General features: G+C 48.2%; 2 protein-coding genes across 9 annotated transcripts in view; one reads left to right on the forward strand and one right to left on the reverse strand.

Moving 5' to 3' along the window:
* Positions 1 to 2,283, reverse strand: part of LOC309623430 (uncharacterized protein) — a 45,829-nt gene extending 43,546 nt beyond the window's left edge. The window contains exon 1 of the mRNA XM_082380372.1: positions 1,855 to 2,283. Coding sequence (XP_082236498.1) covers positions 1,855 to 2,055 — 201 coding nt within the window. The 5' untranslated portion in view covers positions 2,056 to 2,283. The remainder of the gene's footprint in view (positions 1 to 1,854) is intronic.
* The window catches only part of OTULIN (OTU deubiquitinase with linear linkage specificity), a 71,170-nt gene continuing 59,111 nt past the window's right edge, over positions 2,154 to 14,212 (forward strand). For 5 of the 8 annotated variants that reach the window (XM_082380369.1, XM_082380370.1, XM_082380364.1 and 2 more), the window contains exons 1-2: positions 2,154 to 2,440; positions 10,203 to 10,279. In XM_082380369.1, the coding sequence (XP_082236495.1) occupies positions 2,289 to 2,440; positions 10,203 to 10,279 (229 nt within the window). In that variant the 5' untranslated portion in view covers positions 2,154 to 2,288. Of the gene's footprint in view, positions 2,441 to 6,938; positions 7,072 to 8,599; positions 9,058 to 10,202; positions 10,280 to 14,212 lie in introns of those variants that run through there. The other 3 variants (XM_082380367.1, XM_082380368.1, XM_082380371.1) reach the window with 3 other exon arrangements.

The following is a 14,212-nucleotide window of genomic DNA, read 5'->3' on the forward strand; positions in this document are numbered from 1 at the left end:
CCTTCTGTGTTTATATATGTCTGCATCCTCTCTTCTTAAATAAGGATACCAGACATTGGATTTAGGACCCACTCTAATCCAGCAGGACCTCATTTTACCTGATTACATCTTCAAAGATTATTTCCAAATAAGGTCACATTGCATTTCCAGTTGAAGAATGAATTTTAGGGGACACTAGTCATCCCAATATAATCCCACACCCTTAACATCCATACAAAATTTGACTGCATATTCTTTTGTATGCTCTGAATTTTTTTAGCATGTGTATTTTACTTTTTCAAATAAAATTAAAGTGGAAAACCCGCCACAGTTCTTTGCCATAAAATGCAAGTATTCTTTCCAGCCAGTTTCTCCCTTTGATGCCCATTACTACATAGTCTCCCTATATTGGTTTCCCTGTCCCTTTTCCAACCTTTTCTCTAACTGCAGACAAAATGACCTTTTAAAATAATCTCCTTCCGATCTTTCAAGGAGGATCAAACACAAGGTTCCCCGTTAGCTGAAGGAGGCTTTTCAAGATCTGGTCTCCAGTACCCTTCTTCCAGGTTCATCTTTCAATAAAACCCCATTATGAACCCATTTTACCCCAGGACCCCTTGTAGGTTTCCGAACTGCCCAAGCCATTCCCTTCCTCCATACTTTGGCCCTGTGCTCTTTGCCCCCTGCACCCATGACTGCTGCTCATCTTTAGCAGCTACTCTGCTATTCCCTCCCTGGACAGGAAACATATTTGTCTTCTCATCTTTGAAGTCTGTTAATATTTTCCCTTTGCTCTTGCTCCTTCTCAATCAAATTTCCTATTTGGTTTTTTTTTAATAGATTTATTTAATTAATTAATTTATTTATTTTTGCTGCGTTGGGTCTTCGTTGCTGCAGACTTTCCCTAGTTGCGGTGAGCGGGGGCCACTCTTTGTTGTGGTGCATGGACTTCTCACTGCAGCAGCCTCTGTTGTTGCAGAGCATGGGCTCCGGACTTCGGTAGTTATGGCACGAGGGCTCAATAGTTGTGGCTCGCAGGCTCTAGGGCACAGCCTCAGCAGTTGTGGCAAGCGGGCTCAGTAGTTGTGGCTTGCGGGCTCTAGAGCGCAGCCTCAGTAGTTGTGGCATGCGGGCTCATAGTTGTGGCTCGCGGGCTCTAGAGTGCAGGCTCAGCAGTTGTGGCACGTGGGCTCAGTAGTTGTGGCCTGCAGGCTCTAGAGTGCAGGTTCAGTAGTTGTGGCATGTGGGCTCAGTAGTTGTGGCTTGCAGGCTCTTGAGCACAGGCTCAGTAGTTGTGGCTCGCGGGCTCTAGAGCGCAGGCTCAGTAGTTGTGGCTCGTGGGCTCTAGAGTGCAGGCTCAGCAGTTGTGGCAGGCGGCTCAGTAGTTGTGGAGCACGGGCTTAGTTCCTCAGCAGCATGTGGGATCTTCCCAGACCAGGGCTCTAACCCATGTCCCCCGCATTGGCAGACAGATTCCTAACCACTGCGCCACCAGGGAAGCCCCCCAAATTTCCTATTTGAAAGAATGTAGTCCAACAACACACACACACGCGGCTGCGCTGGCCCACCGGTTGGGTAGGACCGTGTCCCCCTTCTCACAGAGGGGATGGCTGTTAACTCAGCTCTGGAGCGACAAGCGCGGCACCACGCCGAAGGCCAGAGCCCGCCGGGCTCCAGGCTCGGGGCGGGTGGTGACGGCATCGCCCCTGGGAGGCCGGGGAAGCCGCACATCACCCACTCGGACCACATCCCTCGCTCTACAGCCGAGGAAACTCCTCCGGCGGAGGGCGAGGCTCCGAAGCCCAGAGCGACACTGTAAGGCGCCCAAACATGTTAGTGCCCTTCACGCCCCAGGCCGGCCCTCCTCCTCCTCACCGAGGCCGAGTCCCGCCACTTGTCCAGCGCTTTCTCTCTCTCACGCCCGGGTACGCGAGGACGAACAGCTACCGCGAGCCTGAGGTCAATGACCGCGCGCGGGGAACTCTGGGGCGGGCCGGCGGCGCGCGGGGGTGGAGCACGCGCCATAGCGCTTCGCGTGGGCGGTCCTCTCGGGCTGCTCGGCCCGCGCAGGCGCATGCGCAGGCTCCGCGTCGCAGGACTCCCGGCCGTCGCGGGCCGCGCCCACTCGTCGCGGGTCAGAGGCCGCGGGGCGGGCAGTGGTGACGCGCGCGGAAGCGTCCTGTGCGCCGTCGGTAGCCGGCAGGCAGCAGCGCTGCAGTGGCGGCCACTGCCGGGTGCCCCGACGGGAGGGGCTCCAGATTGCTGGGAGGCGGCCGAACCCCTGCGGCCCCGCCGCCGGCGGAGGCCCCATGAGTCGGGGGACGATGCTTCAGCCCGGAGCGTGGCCGGGGGAGAGCTGTGCCGAGAAGCCGGCGCGGGAGGCGGGGGCCGCGGCGCTGGAGGGCGAGAAAGCGGTGGCCGGGGGGCAGCCGCTAGCCGCGGTGCGGTGCCCGGCCGAGCAGTGAGTGCGGGTCGCGGGGCGGGGACGGCGGGGCGGCGTGGGGCCCCAGGCTCGGCACCCACGGGCGGGCGTGGAGTGGGGTGGGGTGGGCGGAGCAGGAGCCGGCGGAGGGCCCTTCGCCCCCTTGCTTTTAAGTAAGGTCGTCGGTGAAGGCACTTTTGTATCCAATGTGTCCGATGACAAAAGTTTTTCCGGAAGGCGTGTTTTAAAATTCTGGTTATCCAGTACCCTCCCCCGCTTTTTTGACATTTCCATAGCTCTAAAGCTAAAGAAATCTCCAGCAACTTGGGAAACAGACTCCAGAAGCATATTATCTTATAACTCACTCCATTAGCGCTTCCCCCCAACCTGTCGCGGGAAGGGACTAAGGTTGTCGCTGTCACAACCCCAGGAAAGCTGAGCCACGCGACCTGTTTGTTCTTGGAAGGCAAGTCTGCGCTTGATGAGCGTCCCACCTGTTGGACAGACTTTGGACGGAGTCTGCCCCAATTCTTTTGCCTGTTAGCTGCTTAACTCGATGTCCCCAACCGCCTTGATTTTCAAATGCGAAAGGCAGTGCTGCTTAGATCAATTCCTTATTGAACTGTAAAGGCGGCTGCGTACATCGGAAGAGTTTATAGTTTCTGCAAGGATTTGGGGGCAGGGGTGGAAGCAGAATATAAACTTGAAGGCTGAAACTTTTCTGCACTTTCAAGTTTTAGTCACATATAAATGCCTTTGGAATTCCAAAATTGACGAAAGTACTCAGGTAACCAGTTTGACAGAGATCTTAATTGGCCGGAAAGTGTGCTTTCCCCCCCCCCCCCCATTTCCTAAAAAGGGGTCCTGGGGGAGCTGTTATTGCAGATAATGTATTATAATAATTCTCGCTTGCATGGCTCTTTATCGTGGGCTTTGACCTTCTCATTGAGCACCCAAGCCCCTTGGGATAGTGTTATCCACACTTAATGGGTTAAGATTTAGAGCAGGAGGTCTCAAACTCCTGCCCCCAGGAGCTAGGCAGGTGTTCCATGGGTTCCTGGAGAGCTGAGTCCTATGGGGACAGGGTCCACTAGGTTGCAGCCTATAGAAGATTCCAGATATTCTGACTTTTGTTTGAAATGTCCTGATTTGTATTTTATTTTCAAATTACATCCAGGTGTTTCACTTTTATTTTTTAAAATTTTTTGTCCGTGCCACACGGCTTGCAGGATCTTAGTTCCCCCGCCAGAGATCGTAACCACTGGACTTCCAGGGAATTCCCCTGATTTTTAAATAGTAACCTTTTATTTTATTTTTTAATTGAAACCACTGTGCACGCCCGTGCGTGTGCAGATGTGAGCCCATGTGAGCAGATGTGGCTGCAGTTTTGCTCCCTGGGCTTGAGCCCTACCTGAGACGCTGCAGCGGGTAAAGTTGGGGTGGGCATGGGGGTGGTCTTTGCCTCTTCCCCTTCCCAGCCCGTGCTGGTTCCAGCCTGCAGCTTCCAGGCCGACTGCTGCTACCTCACTTAGGCCCCGGTGGTCTGAGCTGCGCTCCCACCTAGCGGCCCCTGGCCCTCAGATGCTGCTTCTCAGCCTCAGCTGTGTCGTGCCCTCCTGGGAGATGCAGAAACTTTGAAGTCCGAACCACGGTCCCCCAAATACACAGAGTTATTTGGCAAGCTTTTCTACTGGAGGTGGTTCCTGGAGTCTGAGCACCTGGGGAAATGGGTCATGGTGCAAAAGGAACACTCTTCCCTGGCGAAAAGGTTTTGTGGCACAGGTGCCTCTTCTCTCTACTGTCAGTAGAATTATGGGCGTGGAGCTGAAGGGAATGTAAACAACCCAGCCTAGGTTTGTCATTTTATCCATTAGGAAACTGAGTTGCAGATTTGATAGGTGCAGCTTGGCCAGGGAGGCACAGGGAGTAGGTTTCAGGGCCAGGTTCCCTGATGCCTGGGTGGGGACCTCCCCCCATGTCTTTCTGGCTTCCTCAGCAAAACTAGGTAGAGGAACATGACATATAATCATGCAAACTTCACTTTTTTTTCCTTCTGGAATAGATATTCCAATTTGCTGTTTATTTACTAGCTTAATTTCTTTTTCTTCCTATTTTTGTTGTCTCTGATGAGCTCATTCTCTTTTAACTCTCATAAGAGAACAAGGGGGAGCCAGGGAAAGGAGGTGAAGATAACTTCAAATATCAGCTTCTGAACATCATATCTTACGTTCTGGGCTTTCCTGTTTATTATATGGGCAGTGGGGCTACTTCTCATTGCACTCTGATATTTTCTTAAGGGCTAGAGAAACTGTGCTGCAGCATATAAACATTGCCATTATATAGTTTGCAGTATAATGTGTGCACATCAGTTCTTACATGATGATATATGCAGCCTAATAGTTGAGTGTAGATATAAATAAATAGTGTAATGCCTGAACTAGGTCCTAAAATAGTTTTTGAATCTTGTGCTGTTCTGTCATTGGAGCCAAATCCCTTCTTCCCACCCAGAGAGTTAGGTTTGACGTGCACAGGAATTGAGTAAAATATTTGCATCTGGAAATATGAAACACCATAAAATGCAGATGTTTTGAGATACCCCGCAGAGTCATTTTAATTCATTCAGTGGATAGAAATTACGAATACAAATCACAGCCCAACTTTTGTAGCCATTATGTTGTACATTCGGGCTGTGACTCTGAGAGGTGCAGTGAAGGGTAGGGGAAGGGATGGCTCATTTCCTACAGGCTGTACTGTAGGACACCAATTCCTTGTGACTAAGCTCACTGTGTTTTGCAAGGGAGAGAAATAGTGGGGAAGAAAGATGTAAAAATCATATGGATAAGCTACTTCCTAAATCTCTTTCCTTCCTTTCCTTTCTTTCCTTTTTTTCTTAGTTCACTTGAGAGCTGTGGTTGGCTGACATCCCTTGGACAAGCCCTAAGGATGGCTCACAAGATGATTCAGGGTCCCTTTTGAGGAAGTATTAGGTCAGACCAGATTCAGTTGACTTTTCTGGAAATTTCCTCACTCCTCCTATCAGCAGGTCTCCTATACTCCATCCCCTGCTCACCTGACCCATACGGTTGAAACTTACGCTGTGTCACTTCTTCCTCTTGGCTAAGCTAATACTACAGTCCTTGAGGACCAGGATGGTTCTGGGACATGGTTGGTGGCCAGGCTAGACATGCTTAGGGAATTGAGAAGTGAGACTACTCCATGGTCCTCCTCTGTCTGCCTGACGGTGGGACAGGGTTTGAATCTGGGGTCTACAGGCTGGCTGTGTGTAGGGGGGAGCATGGTGTGTCTGTGTACCCCTCTGGAGTGGAAGGCAAAATTATGTGTGTATGTTTTTCTGGACTTAGGTTCTGAGGAGAGCTGTGGATTCTCAGAAGGGCTGTGAACAACAAACTGTGAAGCCATTGTCCTCGGGTGTTGCTAAATGTGCTATTGTGCGAATGTGTTTTCCCACCCACCTTAGCAGCCCCAGGGAGCGGGGGGGCTGTCTTTGATGGGGTAACAGCGACTCCCTCCTGCCCCTTCCCCCTCCTGGGTGTAGAACCTGCTTCAGAGCTGGGATGCCTGAGAAACCTCCTTGTTGAGGGTGTCTGGGTTGTCCCCAGACACCTCTGGGAGTCACGTGGAGTAGCCCGAGCCAGTCACGGAAAGTCCACTTGCAGATCGGAGGTGGAATTTCAGCCTGGGTGCCGGTACTTTCCTGCATTTGATGTGTTGTTCTCTCATCTCTACAACCGCTAAGAGGTGGAGAAAGGCTGGGTTGAGTGGTCTTTGCTTTTCCTGTGCCTGTGTGTTATGGCGCGTGGTGTCACAGTGGTTGACACTTTCAGCAACACTGCCTGGGCCATTAGTCTTCTAGGACAGGCCAGGTTAAGCATGAACTGCCGCGTTCAAGTCCAGAGAGCTGAGCAGAGTCATACTCGGTTTAGCTTTTTTAGATAACTAAGGGAAGCTTGGTGCAAATGATCCATACGGGGAGTGGTTAAAGTGCTGTCTTGTTAGCTTTGCATCTATGTTAGAATTCACTTTTTCGTATCATGTGTTTACTTGTATCAGAAATTGAAAAATTGGCTTCACAGAAATGTCTTCTGCTTCACTGAGCCCTGTGTTTTTAGCTTATAGCTTTTGTTTTGGGGAGTAGTGTAATTTTGTCCACATGTAGTAAGCATTTTAAAATTAAGTTTTCAAACATTTATTGTTATCCAGGTCTTTGAAAAGAGCAAGAGGAAGGTTATAATTTAGTAGACAATGTCATGTAACCTACTCAATGGTATATATTGCCTTAATATTGAGAGTAAAATAATTCATCTCTGAGAGAAAATGGGAGCTTGAAAATACTTTAAAGTAACATTATGGTACTAAACTAATAATTTTCTAAGTAGGAATTATTAGCATTTTGGTTTTAAAATTTAACTCAATTGTGTACTTGAGTATGACTCACATGCCAGGGTCCCCAGGTAATCAAGTAACATTTAAGACTTTCACTTTTCTTTACTACTTCTCTAGTGATGGGCGTGTCTTCTAGAAGGAAACTTTTTGCTGTGGCGATCATGTGAGCCTGTGGACTTCAGTGGCCTCTTTGTGCCAAATGGTGGACACTCCTCATCCCCACCCCAACTTGACACACACAAAAGATTGCCCAATTTCTGAAACTGGTCAGCATCAAGGATTTTATCTTATCATATAATATCCCCTTTCCTTGCATTGTTTCTCTGTCTTCCCTTCCCATGACAAAAATTTAAACTTCTAGCTATTTCAGATTCCCAACTTTAAATATAATTTCTTTTTGTTGTTATTTTCAGCTTTAATATTTTGATACTTAAAAAAGTTAAAGCAGAAGTTTATTGAATGAAGTATTTTTTTAAATCAAATTATTTTAATTTTTCTTGCTTTCACACACCTCTCTCACTTTCCAGTTGATGGTCCTTATATTGGATGAATGTTTCATTTTGGCTGTTAAATGTCTTATTTTCTGATCATATTGATTGAGCTTTATTGCTTGAACTTCTAACTTATCTTCTCTCCAAGGAGATACAGTGGCTTTTAAAAGCCATATTATAGTTTCCCTGGTGGCCTTGGCAAGTTAGCAAATGTCCTTGGCCACATGTCCTTGGTGGCCATGGAAGTTGGCAAACATTTGTGCAGGGAATCTGAATGAAATCTAGTGTGGCTAAGGTAACTTGAATATACTCCGGGCCTCCCATTCCTCAATTTCTGCTTTACTTCTTTTGTATCTCTTGAGTCACCGCATTTCTGTTACCAGTAATCTCCCTTTCTGCTCTGTCTTCCTTTTGCATTTAGTTCTCCTGTTGACCTCTTTGCGTCCCTTTCCTGTTGGTCTGGCGGAATTTGTATTTGCGGCTGTGCAGAGAGATGCTTGTTTAGAGAACCTTCTCTGGGCACTGGTGTTGCCATTGCACTTTGGTTATTTTGTAGATTAGAAAGGAAAGAGACAAGAGTGCAGGCGAATATGCCTGCCCGTAGCCACAGAATTCGCTTGAAGTGCGAATAGATGCATAGTCTGTTAAAACTAAGAACTGGAAGAGGAACCATGTAGATCATTTAGGTCTTGTCTGGTCTTCTTGTTTTGAAGATGAGAAAACTGAGGCCAAGATTAGGGAAGTGGCTTCCTCAAAGACATGCTTCTGATAATGTTACTGTGAAAATGATTCACTTAAATGCCTGTTTTATAGGATCAGAATTTCTCTCCTATTTGATAAAGCTAGGAAGGAGGCGAAAAGATAACATTAAACTATTGAAAAAAGACCTTAACAGATTTAGTCACTTTTTATTTTAAGCGTTTGATGTATAGTCCCTGCGAGTCTGGTTTCTGTTTGCTTTTAACCCTGGCATGGGCTCCACGGGTGACATCACACCTGTTACTTGAAATCTCACTGGGGTTAGAGCACATGGAAAGTACCTTTTCCCTAGTATGTCCCCTCAACCTCACAACGTTAAAAAAGACAGGCACACACGCCCCATCACCTTTACGTGGAGAGAAGAAAAGGAAAAAAGGAATAAGAAATGATCTTACCACTACTCTACACGAATGGATGTAGCATGAAAATTCATAAGGCTAGCTAACGTTTTTGAGTGCTAAGTATTTATGTGTCTGTTTTCACAGCAGTCTCTTGAGGTGAGCGCTCTTACTGTCCTTTTTACAGGTGGATACATTTAGGTGGTGAGAAGTGTGGTCACTTGAGTTGCACGGTTATACGTATGGCTAGTGAGGAGTGCTTGAACCCTGGGTGACTCCAGCCATGGCGCCCCCAGCGAGGCCGCCCGCACGGCATGTGCCCTGAGGTGGTAGGCGGTAGGCCCTTCGTGCCGGGGCAGGGATGGGGCCAAGCACAGGTATGAAAGCACAGGCTAGGGTCGGTCAGGTGTTTGGACAGAAGTGTGGGTGTGTGTAGGGCAATCACAGAATACAAGCTAGAGTGGTGGGATGGGTCCAGATTTAGACTTCCTGGCTTATATGGGAGCCATTGAAGGGTTTCAGAGGGGTGGAGGGTATGTTAGTTCCCAGCTCAGTCTGTCTCTCTCAGCGGCCCTTCTTCTGTCTCTTGCTCCCTCTCACTTGGTCCTCTTTCCTCCCGCTGGGCTAATGCACGAGGAGCTGGGGAGCTGCGGGAATCCAGGATGTGAGTACGTCTCTCGAGTCACTCACTTAGTTCCTTAGTAACTCCTCCTTCCTGTGTCCAATGTCCAGTGTGCATGCAGCCTCCTGTCTTGTGTGAGGAGTTGGGGTGTGCTGTCACGGGGAGGGAGTACTGGGAATTGGGGGTCTGATCTCTCCTGATGTGTACACCAGCCAGGTGCCTTGTGTTCAGCCCTGGGTGTCTCCTATACCCTCTGAAGCACTTGGCACCTCCAGTTCCTGAGCCTTACTGGGGCCCTGCAGGGTGTACTGGTCTTCCCTTCCAGCAGATGCCCCTCCACTGGCTTCGAGGCTTCCCCTGTCCTCCGTCCCTTCCTACCCGTTCTTCCACTTTTGGACGGTTTGGGCTTTCACATGTCTTGTGGTTTCAGCAAAGATAGAGTTGGCATTTCTCTTTCCCATGATTGTCACATGGTGGTGTATCTTGAGGGGAAAAGGAGGCATCTTAAAACTCAGAAGTCCCGTTTTTCATCCTTGTCTGGCACCCAGTGGGGTTTTCTCCCTTTCCAGGACTTAGTAGGTTCTTGTTAGCTCACTGAAGGAGCCTAGAGACTCTTTTGGGAGCCGTTGTGCTAAGTCCCAGTGAAAGCGTGCGGGGTGCCAGGGCTGTGCTCGGCAGAAGGCGGGTGGCTGCTTGCGTGTGGGCCTCGGGGATCAGGAGGGGCCTGAGGGAGGTTTCGTAGCTTTGGGGACTTGTACATCTCCTATCCTTGTTTTTAGAGTAGCTCTTGTAAAATTTGCTTGTGACACACTGAGGTTGGCACTTGGCCTGCACTCCTGTATACTTTTATTAGCACCATCTCCAGCATGGCATGGCTTCACTGATAAGGTGCGTGCTAAGATGCTTACACACGTGAGGCATTAAAGACGTTACATTTAAAATGGCCTCAGAGCCGTGCAGCCAGTGGAGTGGTGTAAAGTGCCTCATTTAAAGTAAAAAACTGAATTGGAATGCTAGAAACGTGAGTCTAAGATAAAAGACCCATATTTTATCAGACTGTCATCATGTAATGTGAAAAAGTTAAACTTTGCGTGTCTTATAAATGTTTTCAGCAGTTGCATGTTGTGATAAGAGGGAACATGTCAGTGCAACACATTTTTGAAATGTCTAACTTGGTATGATTTCAGCGAGGAGGACATGTATCGTGCGGCGGATGAAATAGAAAAGGAGAAAGAATTACTTATACATGAAAGAGGGTCATCAGGTATGTTTGGAATTGTTTTCTTTATAGAGTTCCTACTGTTTATAGTAGAAAATGCAGTTACATCGGTATATCCATTTCCATGAAATATTGAGATGTACTTCCTAGGAAACGTGCGTATGCGTGTGGTCTTATCTGTACTGGATTATTCATTTTGCTGAGGTGTGTTTGGGGAATACTGTTTCCTGAGGTTTTACAGTTTTAATTACAGATACTTCCCCTGCGTTCTTTACATTCATATGGTTTTTGCGCCCGTGAGGCTTTGTTTAATCTCTTGACACCACTCTCTCTCAGTTCTTGACTTCCTGATATTCTTAGAGGGAGAGTTTGGGTTTGAAGGGCATTTTTCGTTTCAAGTGGAAGGACTTACTGAGAAGCCGGCTCTCCGGGTCTTTGCGTGCAGAAGGCCGTGTGAACGTGATGAACTGGTGAGGAAGAACGGGCGTGGGACTGAGAGCACTGATTCTCCCGTCACTTCATGATTTTGTGTCCATGCTTCTGCTCAGTCGTGCCTGCTCTGCTCAGCCCGCCAGGACCCGTGGACCCACGGCTGCTATAGGGTGAGCCTCTGCTGGGGGCGCGGCCGGCGGGGCTGTGTGTGGAGAAGTGCCCGCTTCCTTCCCTGCTAGCCTCGTGCGGGAGCCCCGTGAAGATGCTCCGATTTGGGGGCATGCCACAGGTGATTCACAGGTGGCATTTTCTCGTGCACTACTTGTGTGATGTGTGTGTTCTGGTTTAAGAACTAGCTCCTGTTTGTCGTACGGTTAGCACAGCACCATATGTGTAATTAGGAACAAGAGATACAAAGTGGGGTCTTTGATGGTAATTTTCGAGTCTTCCTCACAAGGCGTTGGTGGAACTCGTCACTGTGGTAGCCGAGGGAGATGTTATTTGTCACGGTCTGGCCCCCCATAACCTTCAGAGGATGCTCGAATCCCCTGCTGCAGCTGCGCACAGTTCACCGCGGATTCCGTCCTTAGCGCTCACATTCCTGAGGAGAAAGTGCTTCTTCAGCCATGGTTCATTCCTGCTGTGGGCGCAGGAGCCCCTTGCTCTCGCGCTCTCTCTGCAGGCTCTCTGTTGGAATTCTCCTCTGCCCCCCAGGGAGGGCCTGTGCAGGTGCTCTAGCTTTTCAGGGGGCCTTGTCTGAGGCCTTGTCCAGCTTTAGTCTGAGGTCAGAATGGATCCCTTTATACCCTGAATCTCAGTCCTCCTGGGTCCATGGCCCTTCCTGCAATAACATCCTATGGAAGTGCCTCTGGTGGAAGCTCTGTCCATATAAAAATTTCTTTATTTTACTTTCTTTCTTGAATAACCCCAGATGAATATTTGTTTTTTCTAATTTTCTTGATGATCTTATTGCATTGTCTTCTGGTTTCTGTTGTAGTTGAAAGTACTGCAGTCAGTCCGATCCTTGGAAGTCTGTCTTTCTCTGTCTTCTCTTTGTCTTCGGTGTCCTGCAGTTTCTCCTTGAGTTTTCTTAAGTATGGATTTTTTTTTTTTTTTTTCTTTTAAACATTTTGCTTGGGATTTTTTTTTTTACTTTCTGAATCTGAGGATGGCTAGTTTTCATCAGTTCAGGAGAATTCTCAGCCACTATCTTTCTGAATGTTGCCGTTTTCCTATTCTCTCTACTTACTCCTTTCATAGTTCTAATGAGGTGTTTGCTAGCTTTCATTCAGTCATCCAGGTCCCTCTGTTACACACCCTTTCAGATATTTTCTGACTTTCAGCCTCTGTTGCGTTCAGGACAGTTCCTTCGGAAATATTTTCTTTTTCTTTCTTTTTTTGGAAAGGTTCTGTTTTCCCTCCGAATTTGCTTGGTCTTCTTTTGGTAGTGTATTGCTCTTTGCTCATGTTTTTATTCCTTCTTTTATTCGTTTAAGCATTTTGAACATACTCCTTCAGGCCTGATCATCCCATTATCTGAAAATCCGGGTGGGCCTAATTATGCCAGTTGCTATTTTTCCTTCTTTCTTGTCTCTTCAGAGTTTGAATTCTAAGCTCAGCTTTTGTGTGTCTGTGTGGAGTTTATGCGGCCGGTCTTGAGCGTGAGAGAATTTCGCCTTCTTTCTGCCAGGCACCCAGGGAGTCACCTGCCTTGGGCCACGTTAGGTTAGTTGCTGGGTCTGAGCCTCCAGGGTCTTGCAGCTAGTGTGAGGTCACACCCTGTCCCAGTGTGAGAGCCGGCCCGTGGCTATGAATTCTCCGGGGAGGCTTCCTCTCTCCCCGAGTCAGGGCCCAGGCCAAGGCAGAGAGTTTTTTTTATGCTCTCTCTTTGTTAGTGAAAAGGTTTTTTTTCACCTAGCCCAGGGGTCAGCAAACTATAGCTCCCTGGCCAAATTTGACATGGCACCTGGTTTTGTAAATAAAGTTTTATTGGGACTTCTTGGTTTACACATCCCCCATGGTGATTTTCATGCATAGTAAAGTTGAGTAGTTGTGAGAGAAAACCTTATACCCTCAAAGCCTACGTTACTTGCTCTCTGGCCCACCAGAGAAAAAGTTGGCGATTCTTGCCCTAGCCTCTCAATTGAGAGTCCCAGCGTTCTGGAGGGGTTCAGTTTTAACTTCCCATCCTCTGAGAGTCTGAATCCTTGTCTTTGTCACCATATGGTGGTTAAGGAACAGACCTCTTGGTTATTTTGGCTTCTGGTTGCCACTCTGATTTTCAGCTTCCCCCTTTGTGTTTTTTTGTGTTCTCGAGAGTGTTTGTCTTTGTGGGGATTTTTTGCCACTAGAAATGTTCTTTCCTGGGAACACTAATCAGTCTGTGTTGGATGCAGTTAAACAAAGCAAGGAACTGTTGTATACTTAAACCGCTAGCGGTCAGGCACTGCCTGTCCTGTGTCTCCAGCTTCTAGCCTGGAGGATGGCACGCGGTGGCGGTTGGAGCCCTCCTCCCAAAGAATGGCGGCAGGATGGGACTGAAAGTATAATTCTGATGCTGGCGCTTTGCGAGTACCCATTTTCCACCCTCACCGTGTCACGCGGACCTCTGATTCAGCACAGGGCTGTGGCTTGTGGCTTGGCCTCTGAGCCCGCTGAGCCTCCTGCCTTCTCCCCTCAGTCCTGAGGTGTGGCCTGCCTCGCCGACCAGGGGCCGGGTCCTGTCTTGGTGCACACAGGAAGAGGACTGCAAGTGGGGAGAGTGGCAAGGCTGGACCTTCTTCCCGGGAGGCCCTTCCTGAGCTGGAAGCATGCTCTGCCTCGTGGCAGAACGTGCCCCGAGAAGTGTCCTCAGCTCTGGACATTTGTAGTTCCTCAAGCTTTGCGGGGAGGTGAGTAAGAAGGGCGATAAAAGGGAAATCTTCCCTCCACTAAATAGACACTCAAACAGTGTTTATTGACTTCAAACAATGACTGGTTTGTATTTGAGGGTTGGCTCTGCAGCGGTGGTATTTGTGGTCTCCGTGTATTATGCCCCAGGGGTCTGTTTTACCTTTAAGCCAGTCCTGACTTATGCCACAGATAAATGTATCTGTTATCTGTATATGTGTTATTTTCCCTTTTGTATAAAAGGTTTGTTTTCCTTGTGAAAGGATTTACCATGAGATTTTTAAAACAGGCGGTTCTTACATTTTGTGTTTGAAAAAAAAATCGGTTTACCTGAACTGCAGACAGGGATTAGGGGCTCCTGCTGGGCTCCTCCAATCAGTCATCCCTCATCCGTCACACCCTGCGTGGTGAGTACCTGTGGTCCTTTCTTCTTCACTAGTCTCTAAACACATTCAGGACAGAATCTGGGGCTTTAACGTCTTCATACCCCCGCCCCGTTCCTAGCTCAAAGCTTGGCACATACTAGACACGCAGTAAGTGTTTATTGAATTGAGCTGAATATAACATCTTTATTTTGTGTTCAACTTCCTCCTGAGTAGATATGTTGTAAGGTACTTCTGTGTGTATATCCTGATTTCTTTGCTAACATTTACTTCT

The sequence above is a fragment of the Balaenoptera borealis genome (assembly GCF_965194805.1).
Source record: "Balaenoptera borealis genome assembly, chromosome: 2".
In the NCBI taxonomy this organism is placed as follows: domain Eukaryota; kingdom Metazoa; phylum Chordata; class Mammalia; order Artiodactyla; family Balaenopteridae; genus Balaenoptera; species Balaenoptera borealis.